Source organism: Pelmatolapia mariae, linkage group LG12, assembly GCF_036321145.2.
Source record: "Pelmatolapia mariae isolate MD_Pm_ZW linkage group LG12, Pm_UMD_F_2, whole genome shotgun sequence".
Lineage (NCBI taxonomy): Eukaryota > Metazoa > Chordata > Actinopteri > Cichliformes > Cichlidae > Pelmatolapia > Pelmatolapia mariae.
The window spans coordinates 37,781,140-37,802,636 of record NC_086237.1 but is presented as its reverse complement, the minus strand read 5'-3'; the positions used below and the strand labels follow the sequence as shown (position 1 = coordinate 37,802,636).

Here is a 21,497-nt window from a genome sequence, read left to right as displayed (position 1 = left end):
CGAGTCGTATGTGTGGAGGGACAGTAACTGTGTGTGTATATGTAAGCATTTAAACACTGCAGAGAGGACAATTAACAGTAACAGTATTGTAGAAATTCATTTCACCGAAACAACAACATGGCGCACACTGTGACGTCAAAAAAGGCGCACACCGTTGACGCTGCGTTTTCTCCGTTTTTCTCGTCCACACGTAAATGCAAAAATGGAGTTTTAGAAAATATCCACCCTGGCCGGAGTTTTTAGAAATCTCCGTTTTCACTGACCGAAAACGCCGTTTACGTGTGGACGAAAGGTGCAAACGCATAGAAAAATCTGCGTTTTCAAAAATACCCGGGTACGTGTGGACATAGCCTAAAAGTTCTATTTTCTCATCTCCCTTAGAGATATCACATGACGATCCATCATTCATCCTCAAACTGATTTCGCTTCCTATGTGTCAGGCTTATTGTTCAGCACATGTTAAAGGTTCTAAAGCACCAGATCCAACACATAAAATAATTTTTACCTGTTTTAACAGGTTTTAGTTACCACATCAAGATATGAGCGTTCAGTACAGTGATGTTTATTCCCACTGAAGTATAAGTAATGTTTCTGAAGACTGAACATTTACTAGTTGTAGTTCATATGCCACTGTTACCTTCATATGCAGTGTTACAGTGCTCACTCACTCACTGCAGCAGAGGCAGACAGTATAAACATAGTCCTCTTTTGTCTAGGACTACGCTTCATCCATCTCTGAGAGTCCTAAAGTTCTTGCTAGACAAAATGTGCTTCAGTTTATCCGAGTGTAATGTTTCCCTGTAACGGAGGAAGAGTGTTTTCCTGTTTGCTGTGTACCTGCAGCCCCCTGGTGGACAGGTTTCCCAAACACATCGTCAGCGTCAGGAAGCCCAGCAGAACCACGCCTGTCTCCCCACACTGTTCCCATGACCACACCCTCATCCTGATGAATGAGAGAGAGGAAAGGATAAAAGAAAGAAAAATAAGTTTTAAATGTCAACAAAAATATCTTGAGGTTTATGAGACAGCAGCCCTGATGCTGTGATTAATGAAGGGTATTTGGGTAAAAACTTGTCTCTGGATGGAAGCAGCCAGAGATGTGTGTTTAACAAAGGTGGAAGAGTTTGAAGGGAAATCTGATGACCGCTAATGACTTCTTGTGGCCAACCACTTAGGCGAGCTATGGGTGCTGAGACATGTGGGTGTTTTTTCACTCTAAATTGAGGTTTCTCAGCTTTCAGACTCTCAGAAGGGTTTGAAGTGGGATACATTTGTGGTCATAATATTTCCTTTCTGACTCTGCAGTGAAAGCCCTCACCTCTCACATCTGTAGTTGTTTAGCTGAGCATAAGTGCTGCTGCTGTCTTTTACCTTTGCAGAGAGTGAAGGGTGTTTTACAAGAAATCACATAATTGCTGATCCAAGATTCAAGAGAGCACTGAAGCAATTATGGGAGTGGTGTCAAACAGCAGATACACAATAGACATGCAACAATGTGCAAAAGAGCACCACTGGCACTAAAATATTCTGTCAATCCTATTTTAAAAAGTGAAGATCTTGCAAAGATTTCATTGTGGCAGTCCTATTCAATGATTAGAAATATTTATGCCAATTCAAGAAATACGGTTACATAATGAAGCAGCTAAGGAGGTAAAAGGTCCTGGAGTTGATTTAAAATGTTGCATTTGCAAAGGTGATCTCAGTGCAAATAAAATCTTTTCCTTTAGTAGCACAAAAAAGCAAAAGCAAAACATTAATAAGAAACAAATTCATCAGAGAGTTACATTAAGCGAAGTCAAATCAGTAATTCTAGAATGACCTCTGTAATACAAAACTGCCTGGATGCAAACATAGATCAGCAGTGAAGGACGATCACGGGATCGTTTCCACTGTAGAGAAAAATTACCGTTGCGATATCCAGCCAAGAGAATAACACAGTTCAAGAGGAACACATATTATTATTTCAGTGTAACATAAAAACAAGAAGTCACGCAAAAGACAAAGGGGGATCATCAAAAGTCACAAATCATTCATTGGCCTCAAGAACTGAAAGAGTTAGATTAGATTTTTTAACATAAAACAGCTACAAAAAATCCCATCAGTTTTTTAATTACTTCATGATTATTTAGTTTCAATTAGAGCATTACGCAAGATGATTGTTACCACTGGAGAGGACAGGATTAACCTGTGCTGTCAAAGGAGTTAAAGGTTAACTGCCATTATTTTCTTAATTGCATTAAAGTATCTAAAAGATCATCTGCATCAGGTGAAGTCTGCTTTGAATAACCCAGTACGTTATGCACAGTCAGGTTTCCGAGCACATCAGACAAATGCAGACAAAACAATGGCAAGTAAAGAGCATTTTCTCAGATAATGCACGCTGGTTTTGGTGTACCAGCTGTAGGTATCCAAATGTGTTGGCAGTCTGTGGAGACTAGCGTTGGCAGGTGGAGAGTGGCACAGACAGGCTGTTGAAAGGCCACAGGTGTGTGAGACGGGAGTTGGACAGCACAGAGGCCAATGTAAAACTTAAACAAGTCCCGATGTGCTGGAAGGATGAAGGTAAGTTTCCTAGAACTTTACACAGGTAGGTCTTTGTTCAGCTGTTCAGACTATAAGGAAATGTAGATGTCTGTATGTAGAGGCTAACATAAACATGTACAGACATACAGGAAAAGGAGGGTACTCAAAGGACTCTGCAGTTGTATATATGAGTTTGAGGAGTGTAAGAGTGAATACTTAATTGTTGAAAGGGTCGTAGAAGAGGTAAATGCTCCTGTTTCAATGCTCAGAAATTAATTCCTGCAACATATCCCAGTTTTCTTTTGTTCATTCGAACATTGCAGCCACATACCTTTAACTTAGCACTGTTTGCCGATTACTTTTATCATACCAAACTCTAGTGCTGATTCAAGAGCAGATACATTTTATTTGTAGACTATCATTGATTAGCTAAATTTTTCACAAGAAAAGATACAAGAGAATTTGGAGGAAGGACAGTTACATTACAAAGCTGCAGAAAGGTGCAATGAAGAAAGGGGTTCAGCAAGCTGCCCATACCTGAGGCCTTGGAAACTGCCAAGCAAAGACTCACAGCCTTGACCAGTTGCTTGAGCAATACTGGAAGAGCAACTGGTAGAAGGACACAACACATGAGCCAGTAACCATAATAGTGGCAGACATCCAAGAAAGGGTCTCCAGTATGAAGAACTAGACAGCACCAGGCCCCGACATGATTCACGCCCACTGGCTGAAGAAGCTGACTGCACTCCATAAGCGTCTGGCAGCATAAAACACCAGCTACTGGTAGACAGAACAGTCGCTCAAGATTGCAAGACCAGGCTCACTAGGCACACCACCTAGTGAGCCCACACATTGATCCTGGAATGCCTAGAGCTACACAAGATCAACATTACCCTAAGAGCCTTCATCAGGAATTCAATGGGGCTGTGGCGTACAACACTAGACAACTTCAAATCTATAGCACAAGTCACCATGTAGTGCGGAATCGACCAAGGAAATACTCTGTCCCCACTGCTCTTCTCCAAAGCTCTGAACCCCCTCAGTGAGATCATTAACAAGACTGGCTACAGATACAGACTATGAAATAGAGCAATCATCAGCTACCTCCTCTACATGGATGACATCAAGCTGCATGCCAAGAGTGAATGAGACATCGATTTACTCATCCACATCACTAAGACATAAAGCAATGACATCGGAATGTCATTCGGATTGGAGAAGTGTAGTTGGATGATAACAAAGAGAGGGAAGGTAATCAGAACTCAGGAGATTGAACTACCAGAAGGGAAAATTGCAGACATCAAGGACTGCTACGAGTAGCTGGGAACAGCATCAGCAGGTCCATGCATGGCATGTACCACCGCCAGATACAAGAAGTGGCTGACATTGAGAAATTCTACCAGTTCCTGGACAAAGGCAAGGCATAAATAGAACTCCATAACCAAGTGGCTGGCATAGTATACAGGAACATGTGTGCCGTGTATGGCCTGTAAGTCTCCATGTCAAAATGGGACACGTCCCTGAGGGTGGTTAAGAATGACTGAACTAAGATCCTGTCGGACTTCCACAGACAGACAACAAACTGTTGGCTAACAGAGCAGCGGTGGACAAGCAGAGGAAAACGGCCACACTGATAGATGTAGCTACACCAGGTAATAGCCACATCAGGAAGAAGAAGAAACATGCGAAGTTTTAGAAGTACCAAGGGGTGAGACAGCTCAGCCCTTGGTACTAAGATGTAGAGATATGGAGGGTAAAGGTAACAGTGGTCCCAGTTGGGGCCAGCCCAGCCCACAAGTGCCAAACTTAGCAAGTGTCTCCAGCAGATCCGAGGAGCGACATCTGAGATATCTGTCCAAAAGAGCACACACTAAGGAACAGCAATGATGATGCGCAGGACCCTCAATCTCCCAGGCCTCTGATAGAGGACTCCAGCTTGAAGGATAAAGACCGCCCATGAGAGGGTGTGTGTAGAGATAAAAACATCGATAACCACAGTCGCCATAACATTTGTTTTGTTTGTTATGTTGTTTTGACTTGTCAATTTTGACGCAATCACCATGTTGGGTAGGCTAGCAACATTGTTACCAGGTATAAAACACAAACACCTACCTGCTACGTACCAGGATAATCAAAAACTGCCTGAAATATCTAACCTAGGAGGTGTTCAAGAGACAGACCAAATGAAGTGCCCAAACCACGTCCTTCACTTGTAGAGGAGCAGCAGGTCTATTCTGAACTAGTCCTGAATCACTAAATTCCTCACCCTATTTCTAAGGCAGAGTCCACCCACACTACAGAGGAAACTCAATTTGTGCCTCTTGTGTGTGGGATCTCCACTTTTTTAGTAAATGATCTCAGCTCCAGTGGGGAAGTGAGGGTAGGAACATATATCGCAGAGTAAGTCAACAGCTTCACTTTCACGCTCAGGTTTCTTCTCACTACCAGACCGGCACAGCATTCGCACCACTGTTGGCTCTATCCATCTGTTAGTCTGTCCTGTTCCCCTCTTTCTTCATTTGTAAACAACACCTTCCTCGACTGAGCAGAAACTTATTCCCAACCAAGAGTAGGCAATCAACTCCTTTCCAGCTGGAGTCATGGCTTCAGACTTTTGAGATACTAGTTCTCATTCATATTCAGCTGCAAAAAAGTGAGGTGGAGATTGCTGGTCATTGAAGGCAAAAGGACGAGACCATCATCAAACTGACTAGCCACTGGAAATTTATATCCAGTCCAGTAAGACAGCTAAAATAGCAGAATTGGCGTAACTATTACAACTGATTTAGTTAAAACCACACATTCTTAAGCTTAGGCAGTGTTTCCAGCTGAAAATGCTTAAAGAATGATTCAAAAATAAAATAATACAAATGTATAAAATATAAATGTTTGATGGGTTCTAGTGCTTCTCTCCACAAAAAATATGTTTTTTAAGCAAACAATTGTATGTACGAGTCTGCAAGCGATACAATGTTCAAATTCATGCTGAAATTAAATGTTTTCTCTCCCTTAATTTAAAATCCTAAAATTGTGTTTATTCCGTAACAAATGATGCAAATATATGTTCATTTATTTTGAATTTTGGAATCTTGAAAATCTTGTTCCTTTTGAGGCTAAATTTCAGGCAAACAATGTGAATCCGCAGTAGCAGACGGAGTTGAATGAGCTCCGGAGACGCATATGCAGACGTATACGTTCATATACACATTGAGCTTCTAGGAAAGATCTCATAGTACATCCTGTCTCCTCAGGTCCAGTTAGGCAGCCTTGTTAAAATAAGCAAGCAGCTCGTCTCGCCCCTGTTTGCAGTCTGGCTTTCTCTGGCACTAAATATTGGTGACAGGTGTCTTAAAGCAGGCACAGCAGCACCTGGACTTCATTATCCAACCAGACGCAGCTGGAGCCCGGCCAGCTGCCAAACACACATACAGTCAGACACAGCCACACATGTGCATACACTCAGCCAGTTCGTGACTCCGTACACACACACTTAGACAGATGCACACTGAGTATTGTGCACGTACAGGTATGCAGACATCATGGCATGAATGTACGCACTCAAACACAGTCAATCACTTTCTCCAACTCTCCTTCTTCGCTGCTTACGCATATTTGCACAATGATATTAACCTACACCCAAGTGTATTTTAATTTCAACCCTAATTGCTCTTTTGAGAAAGTGAACTTGCCAACATGTCAAAAGTTGGTGCTACTTTGAATGGTCTGCTATTGTAATTATCATGGTGTCAGCTATTAGCCATATCTGACACTTGTTGAGGAAATCATTTCAACTCCTTTTCCGAAGGTTCCAAGTGTGGCCCACAGTTTTCGATGAGCCACATCTGGGCTTAACAGACGGTGTTGAATCAGGGAGAGTTTGGCGGCTTTAACTTAGCCACAGGTACGCGTTATATCACCGCAGGCCCCACCTAATGACGTCTGGGCCACAACATTTGCCAGTCTAATAATTGAGCTCTCAGTGTCAAAAGTAGCCTAGACTAGGCCCAGATGTTTCTATTAGCTGAGGTTGATCTGGAAGACTGCGCCAGCACGGACAGACTGTGACGTTTACACAGGAGGGAGGACAGCCTTAAGGTCTCCAGGCGTTGCACGATTGACAAAGAGGCTGTTCATTGCCCAAATCATTTCGATTAAATAACAATAAGGCATTGATGTTTTTACTTATTGATCTGTCTGTTTCTCCTCACACCTGCCCAGCCGTCTAAAACACCATGTACTGGTAGTCGATGCTCCGCGACTCAAAAAGGCTGAAAAAATATTATCACTCACTGTTAGAAGATTTAATGTTTCTGTAATTCTTCGTTATACAGTCGTGTGCAAAAGTTAAAAATGTATTCCCAATGGTTTCATTAGCGACAGTATCCTCTTTTTTGTATCTTTCTTGGTCCTTACTACAAGTATATTACGTGCAGAAATGTTACCCTAAAATTCAGTTTAAATACACTGTAAACTGCATCATAAGTCATAGGCACTATTATAACTAAACACATCTGGTCCTGGTAGAAGGAATACCTTATACCTGGAGAGAAATAAGCACACACACACACACACACACACACACACACGCACACACACGCGCGCGCGCACACACACACACACACACACACACAATCCAGACACAGTCTTCCTCTTTCCTTCTTTCCTCCGCTGTCGTTTCCCAGGCGGCCAGGCATAAGACAAAAGTAAACAGTCCCTCATCCTCCCTGACTCTCCCTCCCTCACCCCTGAGCCGTCCCCACCCTGAAGGCCCCCTGGGGCCCCTCGCCTTGCCGTTTTGTTTATGTAGCACTGGCAGCCTCAGCAGATAGACAGACAGCAGTAGTCTGTCCTCTGAGAGGTTGGACTGAATAAGACTGGTCTGACATATCAAACAATATATCAGACCAATACTTGATTTTTATTATCTAATATTGGATGCTTTCCAGTCTCTGGTGGCCACATGTAATATGAATATAATGCTGAAAGTCTTCTAGTGGAGATGGATACAGTTCTGCAGTTGGACAGAAAATAACTGAATAATTTACTACGTATTGTTTACATTGTGTTTTAAAGCTATTCTTCTGTTAATACCAATGAGATATATGTTACACACTGGTTTTAGGAGGACTCTGTCTACGATCTTCCATAAATGATAACCCTGTCTTCTGAAATACCGAATGAGCCTGTCAAACTCGCCCAACAATCTCCCTCTCTACTTTTAGGATTAGATTTCAAACTTTCTTTTTTGATAATGCTTATAGTTAGGATCAGATGACCTTGAAGTATCCTTTAGGTATTCTACTACAGCGCTGTGCAAATGCTTTAAGTCACCCCTCTTTTCTTTATATTTTGGTTCTTGAGCAATGGTTCTCCAGGCTTTCTGAAGGCTTTTCAAAGTTGTTTTTGGACATTGTCTGCACTCTTTGTCAGCCCAGTTCTTGTTTCTGAACATCAGACTAGACTCTTAACACTGACCCATGAAGGCACCTAACTCAAGGGATGAACCAGTGTCGGGTTCAAACTTGGCACACTGTGCAGTGTGTCCTTAAAAAATGTGAGGAAACTGGATCAGTGGAGGACAAAATAAGATGTGGCAGGCCTAAAAAAGCAAAAGCTAGCTTTAGCAGGTAAACAGTATCTGAAAGTCACGTCCTTAATAAATAGGAAAAAAAATCCTGCAATCCAGTCATCAGTATGCATGAAAAGTGAAGGTCCCTGTCATCTGTAAAACACAGTGCAGGCTCTGCTATGGATGGGTGGTGAAAACGTTTCGCCCAACTGAAAATACTACGTCCAGATGAACAGAATCTACTTTTTAGGTATTTCCTTACCTGGACGATTGAGGTAAGGACAGGCTCTGTCATGGTTTGAGGTTACCTTTGGTGTTGGGGATTTTGTCAAAATTGATGGAATTATGAACAGAGAAAAGTACCATCAGATTTTGGTCCACCATGCAATATCATCCGGCTCCATTTTTCAGTGTGATCCCAAACACGCTACCAATCCTGCAAAGTCATACTGAGACAGAAAAAAAAGCGAAGTGGAATCCTAGCACTCATGGTTTGGCCTCTCCAGAGCCCAGATCCCAACATTATTGAAGCAGTGTGAGATCATCTTAACAGAAAATGGAACAAAAGGAAACAAACATCCAAAGAAGAGTTTTGAATGTCCTTCAAGAAGCCTGGAGAACTATTCCTGAAGACTACTTAACGAGCCTAATAGAGTTCAGGCTGTGTTGAAGAATAAAGGTGGTCATACTGAATATTGACATGCAAGCTCATTGTAATTGAAAACTCTGTTTTGCCTCTACACATACCGTACCGAAATTAGTTCTTGCATAGTACTTATATAGGCTCAGCCTACTGGCGGACTTCCCATGATGCAATGAGCACTTTTTCTCCCCTTGTATCATTCCTGATCTATTTCTTTGCCATTATTGCCTGTCATCAGTTTTTTTACCCCAAACTCCTGTAGTATGTATTTTGCCCTGTTTGTTCTTCATTGTTTCTGTATGCTTGTCATTTCTCCCATCTCTTTCTGTTAAAAGGGAGTTCGTATTGGACTGTGTGATTGTTGGAGCTCGCTCTAATATCTACGGGTACAATATAAGAAGTTTTTTTCGGTAGCAAATTGGAGCCTGGTATTTCTGATACTACTTCATCTGCTCTAGGAAGCAGATGAAGGAGTATCAGAAATACTGATATCATGTTCCCATTGTCTGCAGTCATCAGCGCTGTGGGCTGCAGTGGAACTTGTCTTGGTAATTTAAAATTCATTCTCACACAGCAAACTGCCATGAAAGGTGCCAGTCTGACCATCAGGAGTAATTCAGATTTCAGTGTCCTGAAGCACCGAATGTGCGATTAACAGTTCATTCTCTCTGCTGAGTCTGGCAAATTTTGCAAGCATTGTGTTTTTTTCACAAGAAAGCAAACACAACTTATGACAATTGTGGCGCACTTTACAGCTAACTCATAAGAGTTAACAGGATAATGCTTCTCCAAGATTTGAACCCAGAAAATTAGAGTTAATGGTAAATGCAATTTAGATGTAAACTGCATACTTTTGACATAAAAAGTGCAATGACACATAAGTGAGCAGAAAAATCCCAGTGTGTCATTGCTTCCCAAAACTCGGATAACGTCATGGAGGAGTATGGGGCGGTTGGGGATGTCTGTTTGTCTCCAGGAAGATTCATTCTTCTGCCTTTTACCCCTTGAGCCAAACTCTTTTCCTTTCTCAAGTGTGCATGCAAAGTTGAAACAGGATCCAGGCCCTTCCCTTGTATACAGAAAGGAAAAAAGCCATCAAGAGAGCCAACAATGATGGATAAGTGAGCAAAAGAAACAGAAAGGAGGGAAGACGCAAAGGATGAGTAAGCAAGGCAGTCTGAGAAGTTGAAGATGGGTCAGCAGAGTTCAGATGCCCCTGGGACAAACAGAGACTGGGTTAAATTGCTCACACTTGAACCCTGACCTATTTATTGATTCACTTTTCAGAGCTGCCTTTCCCAGGAAAAGGACCACACTCAATTCATCTTTATTAGACTCACTCACAGTGAAAAGAAGCAGGTTTTTTGAATGTGCTTGAACCAATCAGTAATCCACTTTGACCACAAGGCATCTTGGACTAAATCTGTGTGGATTGATAATCACATTGGTGAAGCGCAACAGTGCTTTGTTCACAAACTAAAGGTGAATTCTGTTATTTTTGTGAGCAGTTACAATCTGTGAAAAACCAGCATATTTAACCTTATTAAGGGAACTCAACAATTGATTGGGTAATGCTAATCAGCAGCTCATTCATGTATTTATATGTAAATACATACAGAACTGTGGATAACAGCCAATGAATCAGGCTGTCCGAAGTTGCCCTTCTGCATGTGGTTCACAGCAGGGAACGGTCCACTTCAGACACATTTGCTCTACTAGCAATACTTGTTTTGGTTTCGGCAAGGGTGGAGCCTGGGTACAGCGTGCAGGAAGCACGACACACAAACTGTGAATTCACTTGACAATTAACTTCTCTGTTTCTCTATGAGCTCAGTCCAATTTATTGTAACGTGAACTTTTGTACTGTGGAGCTGGCTGGTTACAGACCTCTTTCATCTATTTGAACTGCATTCTGATAATGACCCCACCAGAATATGTTATTCTTTGTGGACAGTTTCACTTTTATTTTGGACAGAATAGTAGAATAGACAGGAAAAGGGGGAGAGAGGGCAGAAGGAACTCAAACCCAGGCCTCCTGCAGTAGCTTTTAGAAATATAAGTCATCTACTCAGTCACTGAGTTGCCTTTGTTTTTGAATATGCTCAGCAATCAGCGGACCAACAAAGTAATAATTCTTCCCAACAAAAGTCATTTAAATTTTCTAAAAAATTTGGTTTTTGGTTAAATTTGGAAACTTGTGCTAAGATCATCAGCAATGGTGACTTGTATTTTAGAGTTACACAAAGAAAGCATATTTTCAGAAATTACAAAATATCACCCTACTGTGTATTTTTGTTTAAGTACATGGCCAATAGGTTAAAAAAAACTGTAGACACTGTCTAAACCTAACATTTAATAGATCAGTGGCAATTTGTTAGGTGTTATGAGTTTAAACAATGATTATAGTATGTATATTTAAACTATTCCAAACCTCTTCATCTACATTTTTTTAATGGCAAAACCATCAAGTCTGTGCTTTTTAGGCATTTTAAAGGCTGACACAGCAAGAAGCCTTGACATTTGACTTAATTTCTAAAGTGTTACTTTAATAATGACCTAAATGTAACTTTCCTAAACTATTAGGAGGACCTTTTGCGGGGGAAATGCAACAGGCAAAACGTGGGGAGATTTTATTCTTCTAATTCTCTACAGCAGTTTAGAGCCACAAGAGAGAGAAAAAACTACACTTTGACAAGTAGCACTGGCACGAATATTAGCCTCTACCTCACCAGTTTACACACACACATACACACACGCACACACATCTCCCAACAGCTGACAAGTTTCCAGACAGACTCGGGCCTCTCCAGGATCTCACACACAAACACACGCACACATGCATGCCTGCACAAAAACACACACTCCTCTGAAGGAGAGTCAGCATTATTTTGTGGATTTGTTTTGGTCTGGTGCAAAGCACAAGTCTCATTGGCTCTGGTGTGCCTCGTAAACACACACAGACACACACGCGCACACTTAGGTGCACACACACATTGTACACAAAGAGCAGAGGCCAGAGGCAAACCAGCACATGCAGACATGCAAACAATCACACACAAAAACACACAGGATGAAAAACACACAACTCAGAAAAACTCTCACACAGTATAAACACACTCACACACACACAATCATGCACACATAGAAGGAGGTTGCAAGTATTTACCCACTCACCTCGCCTGCAGCAGTCCAAGGGCGTCTCAGTCTGTGTTGAGGATGCCGATTAATATGTGTATGTGTGCGTGTGTGTATGTGTGTGTATAGGTGTGTGTGTGTGTGTGTGAGTGTGTGTGTGTGTGTGTGTGTGTGTGTAGGGATGTGTAAGTGTGTGTCAGCCTGCCAGAGACAGTGGTGGTGTGTTGTGGTGTTTTGGTGAGAGCTGCTGTGGAGTGAAGAGTGGGAGAGACAGAGAAAGGGAGGAAGAAAGTGAGGAAGGAAGGGAGGGAGGTAAGGTGTGCTCTCCCTGCATCCCTCTTCCTCCTCCTTCTCCTCCTCCTTAGTTAGCAGGAGCAGCAAGAGTGGTAGCAAAGGGAGAAGGTGGGAGGATCAGTAAAGTTAAAAAAGAAAAAAAACAGGAGCACCCCTGGTTTGGTGCTCTGGCTTCTTTCTGTTTTCTTCCTGAGTTTATTAGAATCTCAAGTCCAAAAACATACAAACAAAAACTTCATATGTTTATATTCCATCCAAATGTCCCTTAACTTCAGTCTGCCTCCATCTTTCCTTCAGAGACTGCCGTTGGGATGAAGCGTGTCACTCTGAGAGGCAGACAAATGATTGAACAAAGACACAGACAGACAGGAACTGCCCATTTCCCACAGTGCTCTCCTCCCCTGGGTCCTCTGCCCTCCATACTGAGCTGAAACTTGACTTTCCGGAAGTTCTCAATCATTTTCTTGTGTTGCACTGATCTGGATTTTCTATGGAAGCAAAAATAGATGCTGATACACTTTTCTATGAGCACACACAGAGCAAGATGGTTCTGTCCTGCAATTTAAGGACAGCTGTAATGTCCCGAAATACAATCACAAACTTCCCAAGGTGGATGCGCTGAAATTATGATAGTTTTTTTCACATCTTGTTTTGTAGTAAGTGAGATGTGCCACTTCAAATTCAGTTACACTGAATATTTAGATATACATGAAAGGAAGGCGCAGACATTTGACAAGGTTTTTTTTCTTTCTACTGATAAATTATGGTGACGTATTAACTAATAGCATTGATCCCTCACACGCCACCAAGAGCACAGACCCAACAGGGGCATACCAGCACATCTCTTGCAGACACCTTGGGTACTGTGGATCGTGGGGGGGAGCTCTCAAGAAACAGGAAAGGTCTGGGTTAACATCTTGAGTTCTTTGTTGGGTTCTTCAGTTTGTTCCTGAGTAGATTTTGCAGCTTTTTGGGGAAAACTGTTGCTATAAGAGGCTGATACAATCAAAGCATGTAGCTGTCATTTGTAGGTTTGCTTGGAAATTGAAGTAAAAACAAAACTTGAGAAAAAAAAACTCTGAAAGAATACTGCATAAATACAATAAAATATAATACAAATCTGCATGAAATGTCTTTGGCTTTGGTGTTTGTCAATTTATTGAAATTTGTAAGCACCCACAGGCTAAAAGGGCAATAATGCAAATGTTTACTGATCATGGGACATCTACATGACAGCTACTGTGTGTTTGCATTTTTTTAATCGTACTATTGTACTGTTGTGAACTAATAATCCAAACTGAACAGCGAACTGAAAAGAACAAAAGCACTCTAACTGAAACGCACCTGAATTGAAAATAAAACATTTCAAATGAAATAAAAATAAAATTATAGCTGCAAATAAAATTTGGAGCTATAAGAGCGATGGCTTGCAACAAGGTATGTGTCAAGGTGACATCCACAGGACTGTCAGGACCTCACAGAGCATTACATAGTAACAAGGTGATCAATGCTGTGGCCGATCAATGAATATCCGTTGTGTTGAAAAAAGTGGACATGGAGCTGTTTTGTGTTTAGTGTGAGGGATTTGTCCTTTCATGCTGCGCTTTCTTTTTCAGGTGAACTAGTCCTTTAAGTGATCCGAAACACACTGAGGCAGCCAAAAACAGACGGGAGGACAGCGATTCAGACAGAGGAATGAGAGACGCTGTGGGAAGAGTGAATGATGAGAGGAGGACAAGCAGACATCTGAGGACCACCGTGTCTGCCCACCATGTCGTCTTCCCCTCTTTTCCCCCATCTGTCTGCCTCACTCCCTCCTGTTCATTACGATTTCTGCTATTCTCACGTATGTTTTTCTCTATCGGCTTCTTATTTCTCACCCCTCCCTCTCCTCCTCTCCGTATGTGTCTCTCTCCTCTTTCAGTTTATTCGCTTCTCTGTTTCTACAGCTGTCTTTGCAGCGCTGCACTTGTTCTCTTTGTTACTGTCTTGTCTCTTCCCCCCTTGATCTCTCATTTAATTCTGTCCATGTGTAACTTATGTCCTTATTTTGATCCAAATAAAATGTGTCAGTTACTTAATAATGCACTTGATAATAACTTTAAATGTATTATTTGAATAGGGATACAGATGTCAATTTCCATTAATGATTACTTTTGTGTTGTATTGGCACATTGTGAAACCTAATGTGAGTCATTCAGGTGGGTGACTGTGTGGCGCCTTGGAAGAAATTATGTAAGGTGCATGTTGGGTTATTTGGTGATTTAAGTTGGCCATCAGTTGGAGGTAGGTAAAGTGTTTTAAGTGCATAGTATTAAACACTTTATGAATGTATGGTATGCAATGTATCCTATGTAAATGGCGCCCCATTTAAAGTATAATGCAACTGTACTGTTCTTTTAAGTCCAGCTGTGAAAATTCCTTGGTCCTAAATATTCCATATTCAACTTTTAGTGGTGTTATGACGAAGTGGAAGCGATTAATAATGACAGCAACTAAGCCACAAAGTGGTAGGTGTCGCAAAATCACAGAGCAATCACTCTGTGGTTTTACGTGGTCCCTACTCTGACCTCACAATTTTCTGCGGACGCAATAGCTGCAGGCCTCCTGACTTCATTTGGCTTCAGATTAGCTCAAGGACAGTGCGTGCAGAGCTTCATGGTTTCCTTACATCACCAAGCGCAATGCAAAGTGTCAGATGCAGTGGTGTAAAGCACACCATAAATGGACTCTAGAACAGTGAAGATGTGTTCTCTGCAGTGGCAGATCACACTTCTCAGTCTGGTAATCCAAATGATGTGTATGGATTTGGTGGTCCCTCTTCTATGGAACCAGCTTCCAGTTTGGATTCGGGAGACAGACACTATCTCTACTTTAGGACTGGATCAGGTGACCCTGAATCTTCCCTTAGTTATGCTGCAATAGGCGTAGGCTATTCCCATGATGCACTATTTCTTCTCCCATCACCTTTCTCGCTCACTATGTGTTAATAGACCTATCTGCATTGAATCAGCAGCATGGTGGCACGGTGGTTAGCAATGTTGCTGCACAGCAAGAAGGTCCTGAGTTCAACTCCACCATCAGGCTGGGGTCTTTCTTTGTGGAGTTTGCATGTTTGCCCCGGGAGCTCTGGCTTCCTCCCACAGTCCAAAGACATGCAGTTAGTGGGGATAGGTTACTTGATCAGTCTAAATTGCCCATAGGTGTGAATGTGGGTGTGAATGGTTGTTTCTCTCTGTGTGTTAGACTGGCGACCTGTCCAAGGTGTACCCTGCCTCTTGCCCTATGACAGCTGGGATAGGCTCCAGTGCCCCCCGTGACCGGGAAAAGGATAAGCGAATGGATGGATGCATTGAATCATGCCTGTTATTAATCTCTGTCTCTCTTCCACAGCATGTCTTCTTCCCCTCACCTCAACCGGTCGCAGCAGATGGCCCCGCCCCTCCCTGAGCCTGGTTCTGCCAAAAGTTTCTTCCTGTGAAAAGGGAGTTTTTCCTTCCCACTGTCGCCAAAGTGCTTGCTCATAGGGGTCATATGATTTGGGGTTTTCTCTGTATATATTATTGTAGGGTTTGCCTTCCAATATAAAGCACCTTGAGGTGACTGTTGTTGTGATTTGGCGCTGTATAAATAAAACTGGACTGAATTGAACTGAACTGGTTCCCAGGAGAACGGTACATAGCTGATGACATGTTGCCAAGTGTGAATTTTGGTGGAGTATCATGGTGTGGGGTTGTTTTTCAGGAGTTCGGCACAGCCCTTCAGCTCCACTGAAAGGAACTGTTAATTCTTCAGAATATCAAGACATTTTGGACAATGTCATGCTCCTGACTTTGTGGGAACAGTTTAAGGCATAGCCCCTTCCTGTTCCAACAGTGCTGCACACCAGTGCACAAAGCAAGGTCCATAAAGACACTTTTGGGATGAATTAGAGCGGTGACTGGGAAACAGCATCAGTGTCTGACCTCACAAATGCGCTTCTGAAAGAATGATCAATGTGCACTGATAGCTCTTATGCTAATTATAGATGCAAAACAATATATTTTTAAGTTTTCAACAGATGTGCCTCACATTTATCCACTGGCTATCATTCTCCAATTCATTTACTCACTGAAAACTCAAAGGATGTGTGAGACTTTGTTTTTAACTTTCAACCTTCATTAGAGTAAAATGTTTTATGGTTTTAACCAGACCTCTGTTAGCTCCATTTCCTCGTGGTTGCATCTTGTGCTTCAGCGCAGCTGCCATATTGTTACGGAACAACCACGCCTCCTACTATTTACGACAGCAGGAGTTCTGTCCAGACTTAAAATTATCGAGTGGTTTGGTTTGGTGTTTATTTCTGATATGGTTTTCTGATTCCTCGTGAATTACCCTTCTTCTTGGTCCCTCCTTTTGACACCCCATTTAAAATATCCTCCAAACACCCTTGCTAGAGGCTGTTTGTGAATTCTTTTGGGCAGTTTCCTGCACAGAAAAGCCTTAATTCCAAAAATATTCTGTAGAGTTTCCGCAAACTCAACAATCCAAATTTATTGCTACTTTAATCGGCATAACACTTTAGCTGAGCTAAAGGGATTAAAGTCTTCAATCCTTGTGAATTCTTGTTCATTTGTAGTTAGTTTAATCCACATCTTCTGCAGTGTTTCATTCAAGTGCAGGTGACAAATGTGCCTTTTATTATATTCTCCATCATTTTGTGCTTTCTCTAACTTTCCACTGATCCTCCTCCATCCATTTTTCTCCTTCCTCTAAGCCTGCTGCCGGTGTGTCTGCTGGCTCTCCGCTCCAACGCTAGATTTACAAGCTGATAGAGGGAGTTTATGGAGGCTGCCAAACCAGAGGAATATGCCCCGTCAACCACTAGCAACACCAATTAAAGCTACCCTCCCTCCACATGACAACAAAATAAAAGCTATTATGAAAATGTGTTGTGCGAGGGCATACAACACTCCCATGGATGTGATTTGTGTGTGCATGTGTGAGAGTGTGACCATTTGCAGCATGCCAAACAAAGTCTGGAGTCATTAGGGTTGGCGCATGCAGACAAAAAAAGCAATTAAAGCAGTTATAAACACAACCATCCTCACAGAGAGAAGAGGAGAAATTAGGAGAAAAAAAGTTGCCAGTTTCAGCCTCAGCCTTAAATGTGTGAAACAAAACCCACTTGTACTTTCAGGAAGAAGGAAATGCAAAAGTAGATGAGCATTTGAGAAGGTGACAACTAAATATCTGAAAAACTAAAAGTAAGAGTGAAAATACATTAGTCGGGGTGAACGTTCGCTCTCAAGGTAAAATGACACGAGCAGTGTGTTGAAGAAATCTCTCGAAGTTGCTTTCCATTTGTCCTCGGTGACTGGGCTCACTAAAACTCAAGCACCTCCAGTTATTTGGAAAAGAAGGCCCAGGGGTCAGAGGTCGCAGCTATTCCTTACTGAATCAAAAAGAAGCCTGTTGTTTTTTCAGATGCGTTCAGGAAGTCTGGCCTGCATTCCCACACTAACCCGCCGTGTTTAGACTGAGGGGTGCTGAAGTGAAAGTCACCACAGGCCACAAACTCTCCTCAACAAGAAGAACTAATGGTCCTCACACTGTGCTGCCAAAAACTGTGCATTCATGGGCATGTAAGTCTCAAACCTGCTTTTTCAGTTCTTCCTAATTCCTACTGACATTACATGGAGGACAGAAACCGCCAAAATTAAAAATAAATGCAAATCTGACTCAGTAGAAATTCGACTAAACCACTTCAATTTGTTTTTTGGCATTCTCCTGACTTAGATATTCAATCAGCTATTTGTGATGTAAGTGAGTCTGGTTAATGAATAAATCGGGATGGAAGCTATAGAGGGGAGTTCATGAAATGAAAATACATGCTGATGATGAAGATGATCTATTTCAGTGCTTTTCAAGTGCAGCACAGTTTTGCCTCCCGGGAGAAATGATTACATCATTTAAATGACACATTCACATATCTGCAGTGATCAGCTCTCGGCCGTCAGCTCTTCATATGAAGTGGCCTCTTTGACCTTTTGACCGCTGTTTTGAGGGTGAGAGAGGGCTCAGTTCAGCGTCAGCTAAGGACATCTGACTCTTTCTGCCACTGGCAGTGGTCATGATGAAGACTTGCTTTACTGCCTCAGTTTAATCCAGTGCAGCGTTTTCAACTTTTCAACAAAGTGAGTTGAAGACACACATTGTTCTCCCTGAAAATGAACCTGTGCTGGGTCCTGCAGTGGGAAGCCAAAGGTTACAAAGATTGACCCACATTTAATTTGCACCTAATTAAATAGGTACTCATTACTTCAACACTCATATGTTAGAGTGGCCACAAAGATTGCAGACACTTTTCAAAAACAGCGTGCAGTTCCCGGCAGAGGGCGTGGTGAGGCGACTCGGGTTACTGAAGCACTCCGAGAATCTGAGGCGTGTGGTGAAAGCCCTCGGCAATACTGCACCCTTTGTGCCGTTCAGCAGGTGTAGCAGCTGACAGGAGAGCACCAACTGCTGCCTTGCTGCTAAAGGGGAAACGTTCAGGCTGAAATTCTTTCTGGGAACAACAGTGCCGAGAGAAGTCAAATATGGCTTCGCTTTGAGGAGGCAAACAGAAATCTGCCTTATTTGGTGCTCAAGTTTATACACAGAGCTTTGACTCATCTGAAACATTCATTAATCTGATTAGATTGTGTGCCGTAAAAATGACATGGCTGTGATCGATTACTGCGATCGTTCTGGGGATCTAGTTGTTCCCAGGTCAGATTGCAGTCTCTTCAGGTCAATTTCAAAAGAAATGTCTTTTATTTTTTATATATTTGGGAAGGTATTTTCTACTGTGCATTTCAAGTCTTCTTTTAAAAACCATGAAAGCTTTTCTTTGGTTTCATTGTTTTCATTGTTGTATCTCTAATACTTTAATCTAGATTACAGTCACTCTTGGAGCATATACTCAAATAAAATCTATTGTATTGCACATTACGTCTTAAAAGTAGTGGAGTATGTTACTGAATTACTCACAGAAAGCAGTACTTGTTACATTACTTTTGGATTACTCCATTACATGACCTGGAATGCATAATCGCTCACACACTGACACAAATCCCTATCCTAATGATGGCACATGTGATCTTTCTTTTAGTGTTTTGTATGAACACAAAGACAACAACACAAAGCAACAGAAAACCAGCCAAAGTCACTTCAAAGCGATCGCCACAGTGATTCTACTTAAGAAGCATTTATAGGCAGAAGGTGGCTACAGTGGCACAAGTCTGACAGCTCATCGCTGGCTTTGTTACCTGTTGAAGATCAGCCTGATAGGCTGAGATGAACATGCACTCTGCTGTAACCTATAATTTCCTTCGGGATTAATAAAGTAATTCTGATCCTGATTCTGATTCTGAACATCCCTCTGAGCTCTTTGCTGGCTTTTTGTTGACATGCAAAGACGCAGTGTTGTGTATGATGCAGTTGTTTCTGTCCTGGACGTAGTTTGCGCTTTACCATTGTGCTCTTGTTCTTTCATATAATAAAAACTGGTTGAGTTCTCTGCTGTTGTCCTGCTCGCTGCACAAAAACAAGAGCAGCACAAGTTTGAAGGATGTTTTTGTCTGCCAGGCAAACAGATAGCTGAAGAACCATCGTAATGTAATGTGATTACTGAATTTAGTACAATAAAATATTACATTACTGTATTAAAGAAAAATGTAATGTGATTACAGTAACGGGTTATTTTGGAAAGCATTACACCCAACCATCAAGCCAAAGTCTGTCAATAAGCAGAGCTCGACACTCAAACGCCATCTTGAAGGTTTCCAGGTAGTTACTCGGGCTGTTACTTTAGCTATGATCAAAATTAACTTTATTTCAGCGGTAGTAGGAGATGAAAACTGCATGCATAGAGTGACTGATGAATGGAAAAAAAAGGAAAATGCTTAAAAATGTTTCAGATTTTTGTTCTAAAAAGGGCTTAAAAACTTGTTTTCACACTCCTGGTAATTACTTTACAGTCCTTAAAGTATGCAGTGTCTGCGGTCTGATTCCAGTAGGTTTCTTAGTCGCATATGACTCTCACAGTCTACAGACATGCCTGTTAGGTTAGTCAGAGATCCTAAATTGACTAAATGTTGAGTGAGAATGTGATTGTTGTCTAGCCCTCTGTGTTAATCCTGAGGTGAACTGGCAACCTGTCCAGAGTGTATCCTCCCTCTAACCCAGTAATCTATCCAGCTCAGCCCCCCCCCCCCCGGTGACCCTTAACTGGGCGAGCGGTGAAGAAAATGTATGGCTAGAAAAAGAGCTGGATGTTTTTTTGTATATGCTTGGCTTCCTAACGATGCAGACTACCCCTGCTGAGTTTACTGCTATTGCAAGTTGTGAAACATTTGAATGAAAGAGAGAGATTTTGAGCTAGAACTACCTGTTTTATTTTACGAATGAATACAAGTGTCATTTTATATCATTTTATTAGGTCAGACAAAAAAAAAAAAGATCGGCTGGCAGGAGAGCAGCAGCACAGTCAGTTGAGAGGAAAACTAAAAGTGAGTTTTATGTTTTGGTATTTGAGTCATGTTGAGATAATGAAAATTCTCCAGAAAAACAGACGATTCTCCAGAGCAGCAGAAGTATTTACCACCATACCCAGAGCCGGGTGAATGTCTTTACTTTAATGGGAGAACCTCAGCAGGGTCGGCTCAATGCCACATCGCACAGCCGCAACACGCTGAAACATATGACAGCTGTTTCTCAACAGATTTCATGTGTTGGTTTAGAGTGAGATTCCAGACTTGGTTAAAATCTAAATCAGAAAAAATGGTTGGTTTGTTTAAACCTCACTGAGCAACATATTCTTTGTAGTTTTTAATATGTTAGTGAGGTTAACTCCCAACTATTGCTATCGGATGCAATATTTCACGGGAGAAATATGGCCATCTAAAGAGACTAATTCACAAGGAAAGCAACCGCAGAGAAGAGCTGACCATGAAGTCTGCTCCCTCACAGTAAGGGACAAGTAAAAAAATACAAACTGTCTGCAAACATGCTGTTTGAACAGACCTGGACTCACCAAATGTACATATTTTCCAATCATCCCGGCTGATAGAAAGTAGCAGACTGACCTCAAAGCACTTCTGAGAAAGTGCTTTTTGAAAGCAAAGCTAGATTGGAGATGGAAGTTAATCCGTTCTGGTAAGAAAGTCTCCTTCCTACTTGTCCTCTGTGGTACGGTTGTGTATGGATGCATTACTAGAGCTGGTTGCCATCTTCCCTTTGCAAGATAGCAATTTTGGAGTCATATTTAATGAATTCCAACTAAAAAACTGCAAAGATGTATGAGATTAAAGC

The 21,497-nt window shown here is 41.8% G+C and overlaps 1 protein-coding gene across 1 annotated transcript in view; it reads right to left on the bottom strand.

Annotated features, from left to right (window-relative positions):
- LOC134638931 (ADAMTS-like protein 2) overlaps positions 1-12,001 on the bottom strand; it is a 33,628-nt gene extending 21,627 nt beyond the window's left edge. Inside the window, exons 1-2 of the mRNA XM_063489892.1 lie at positions 11,910-12,001; positions 838-943 (exon numbers count right to left, since the gene is read on the bottom strand). Of these exons, the coding sequence (XP_063345962.1) occupies positions 838-942 (105 nt within the window). The 5' untranslated portion in view covers position 943; positions 11,910-12,001. The remainder of the gene's footprint in view (positions 1-837; positions 944-11,909) is intronic.
- Positions 12,002-21,497: the final 9,496 nt, after the last annotated feature.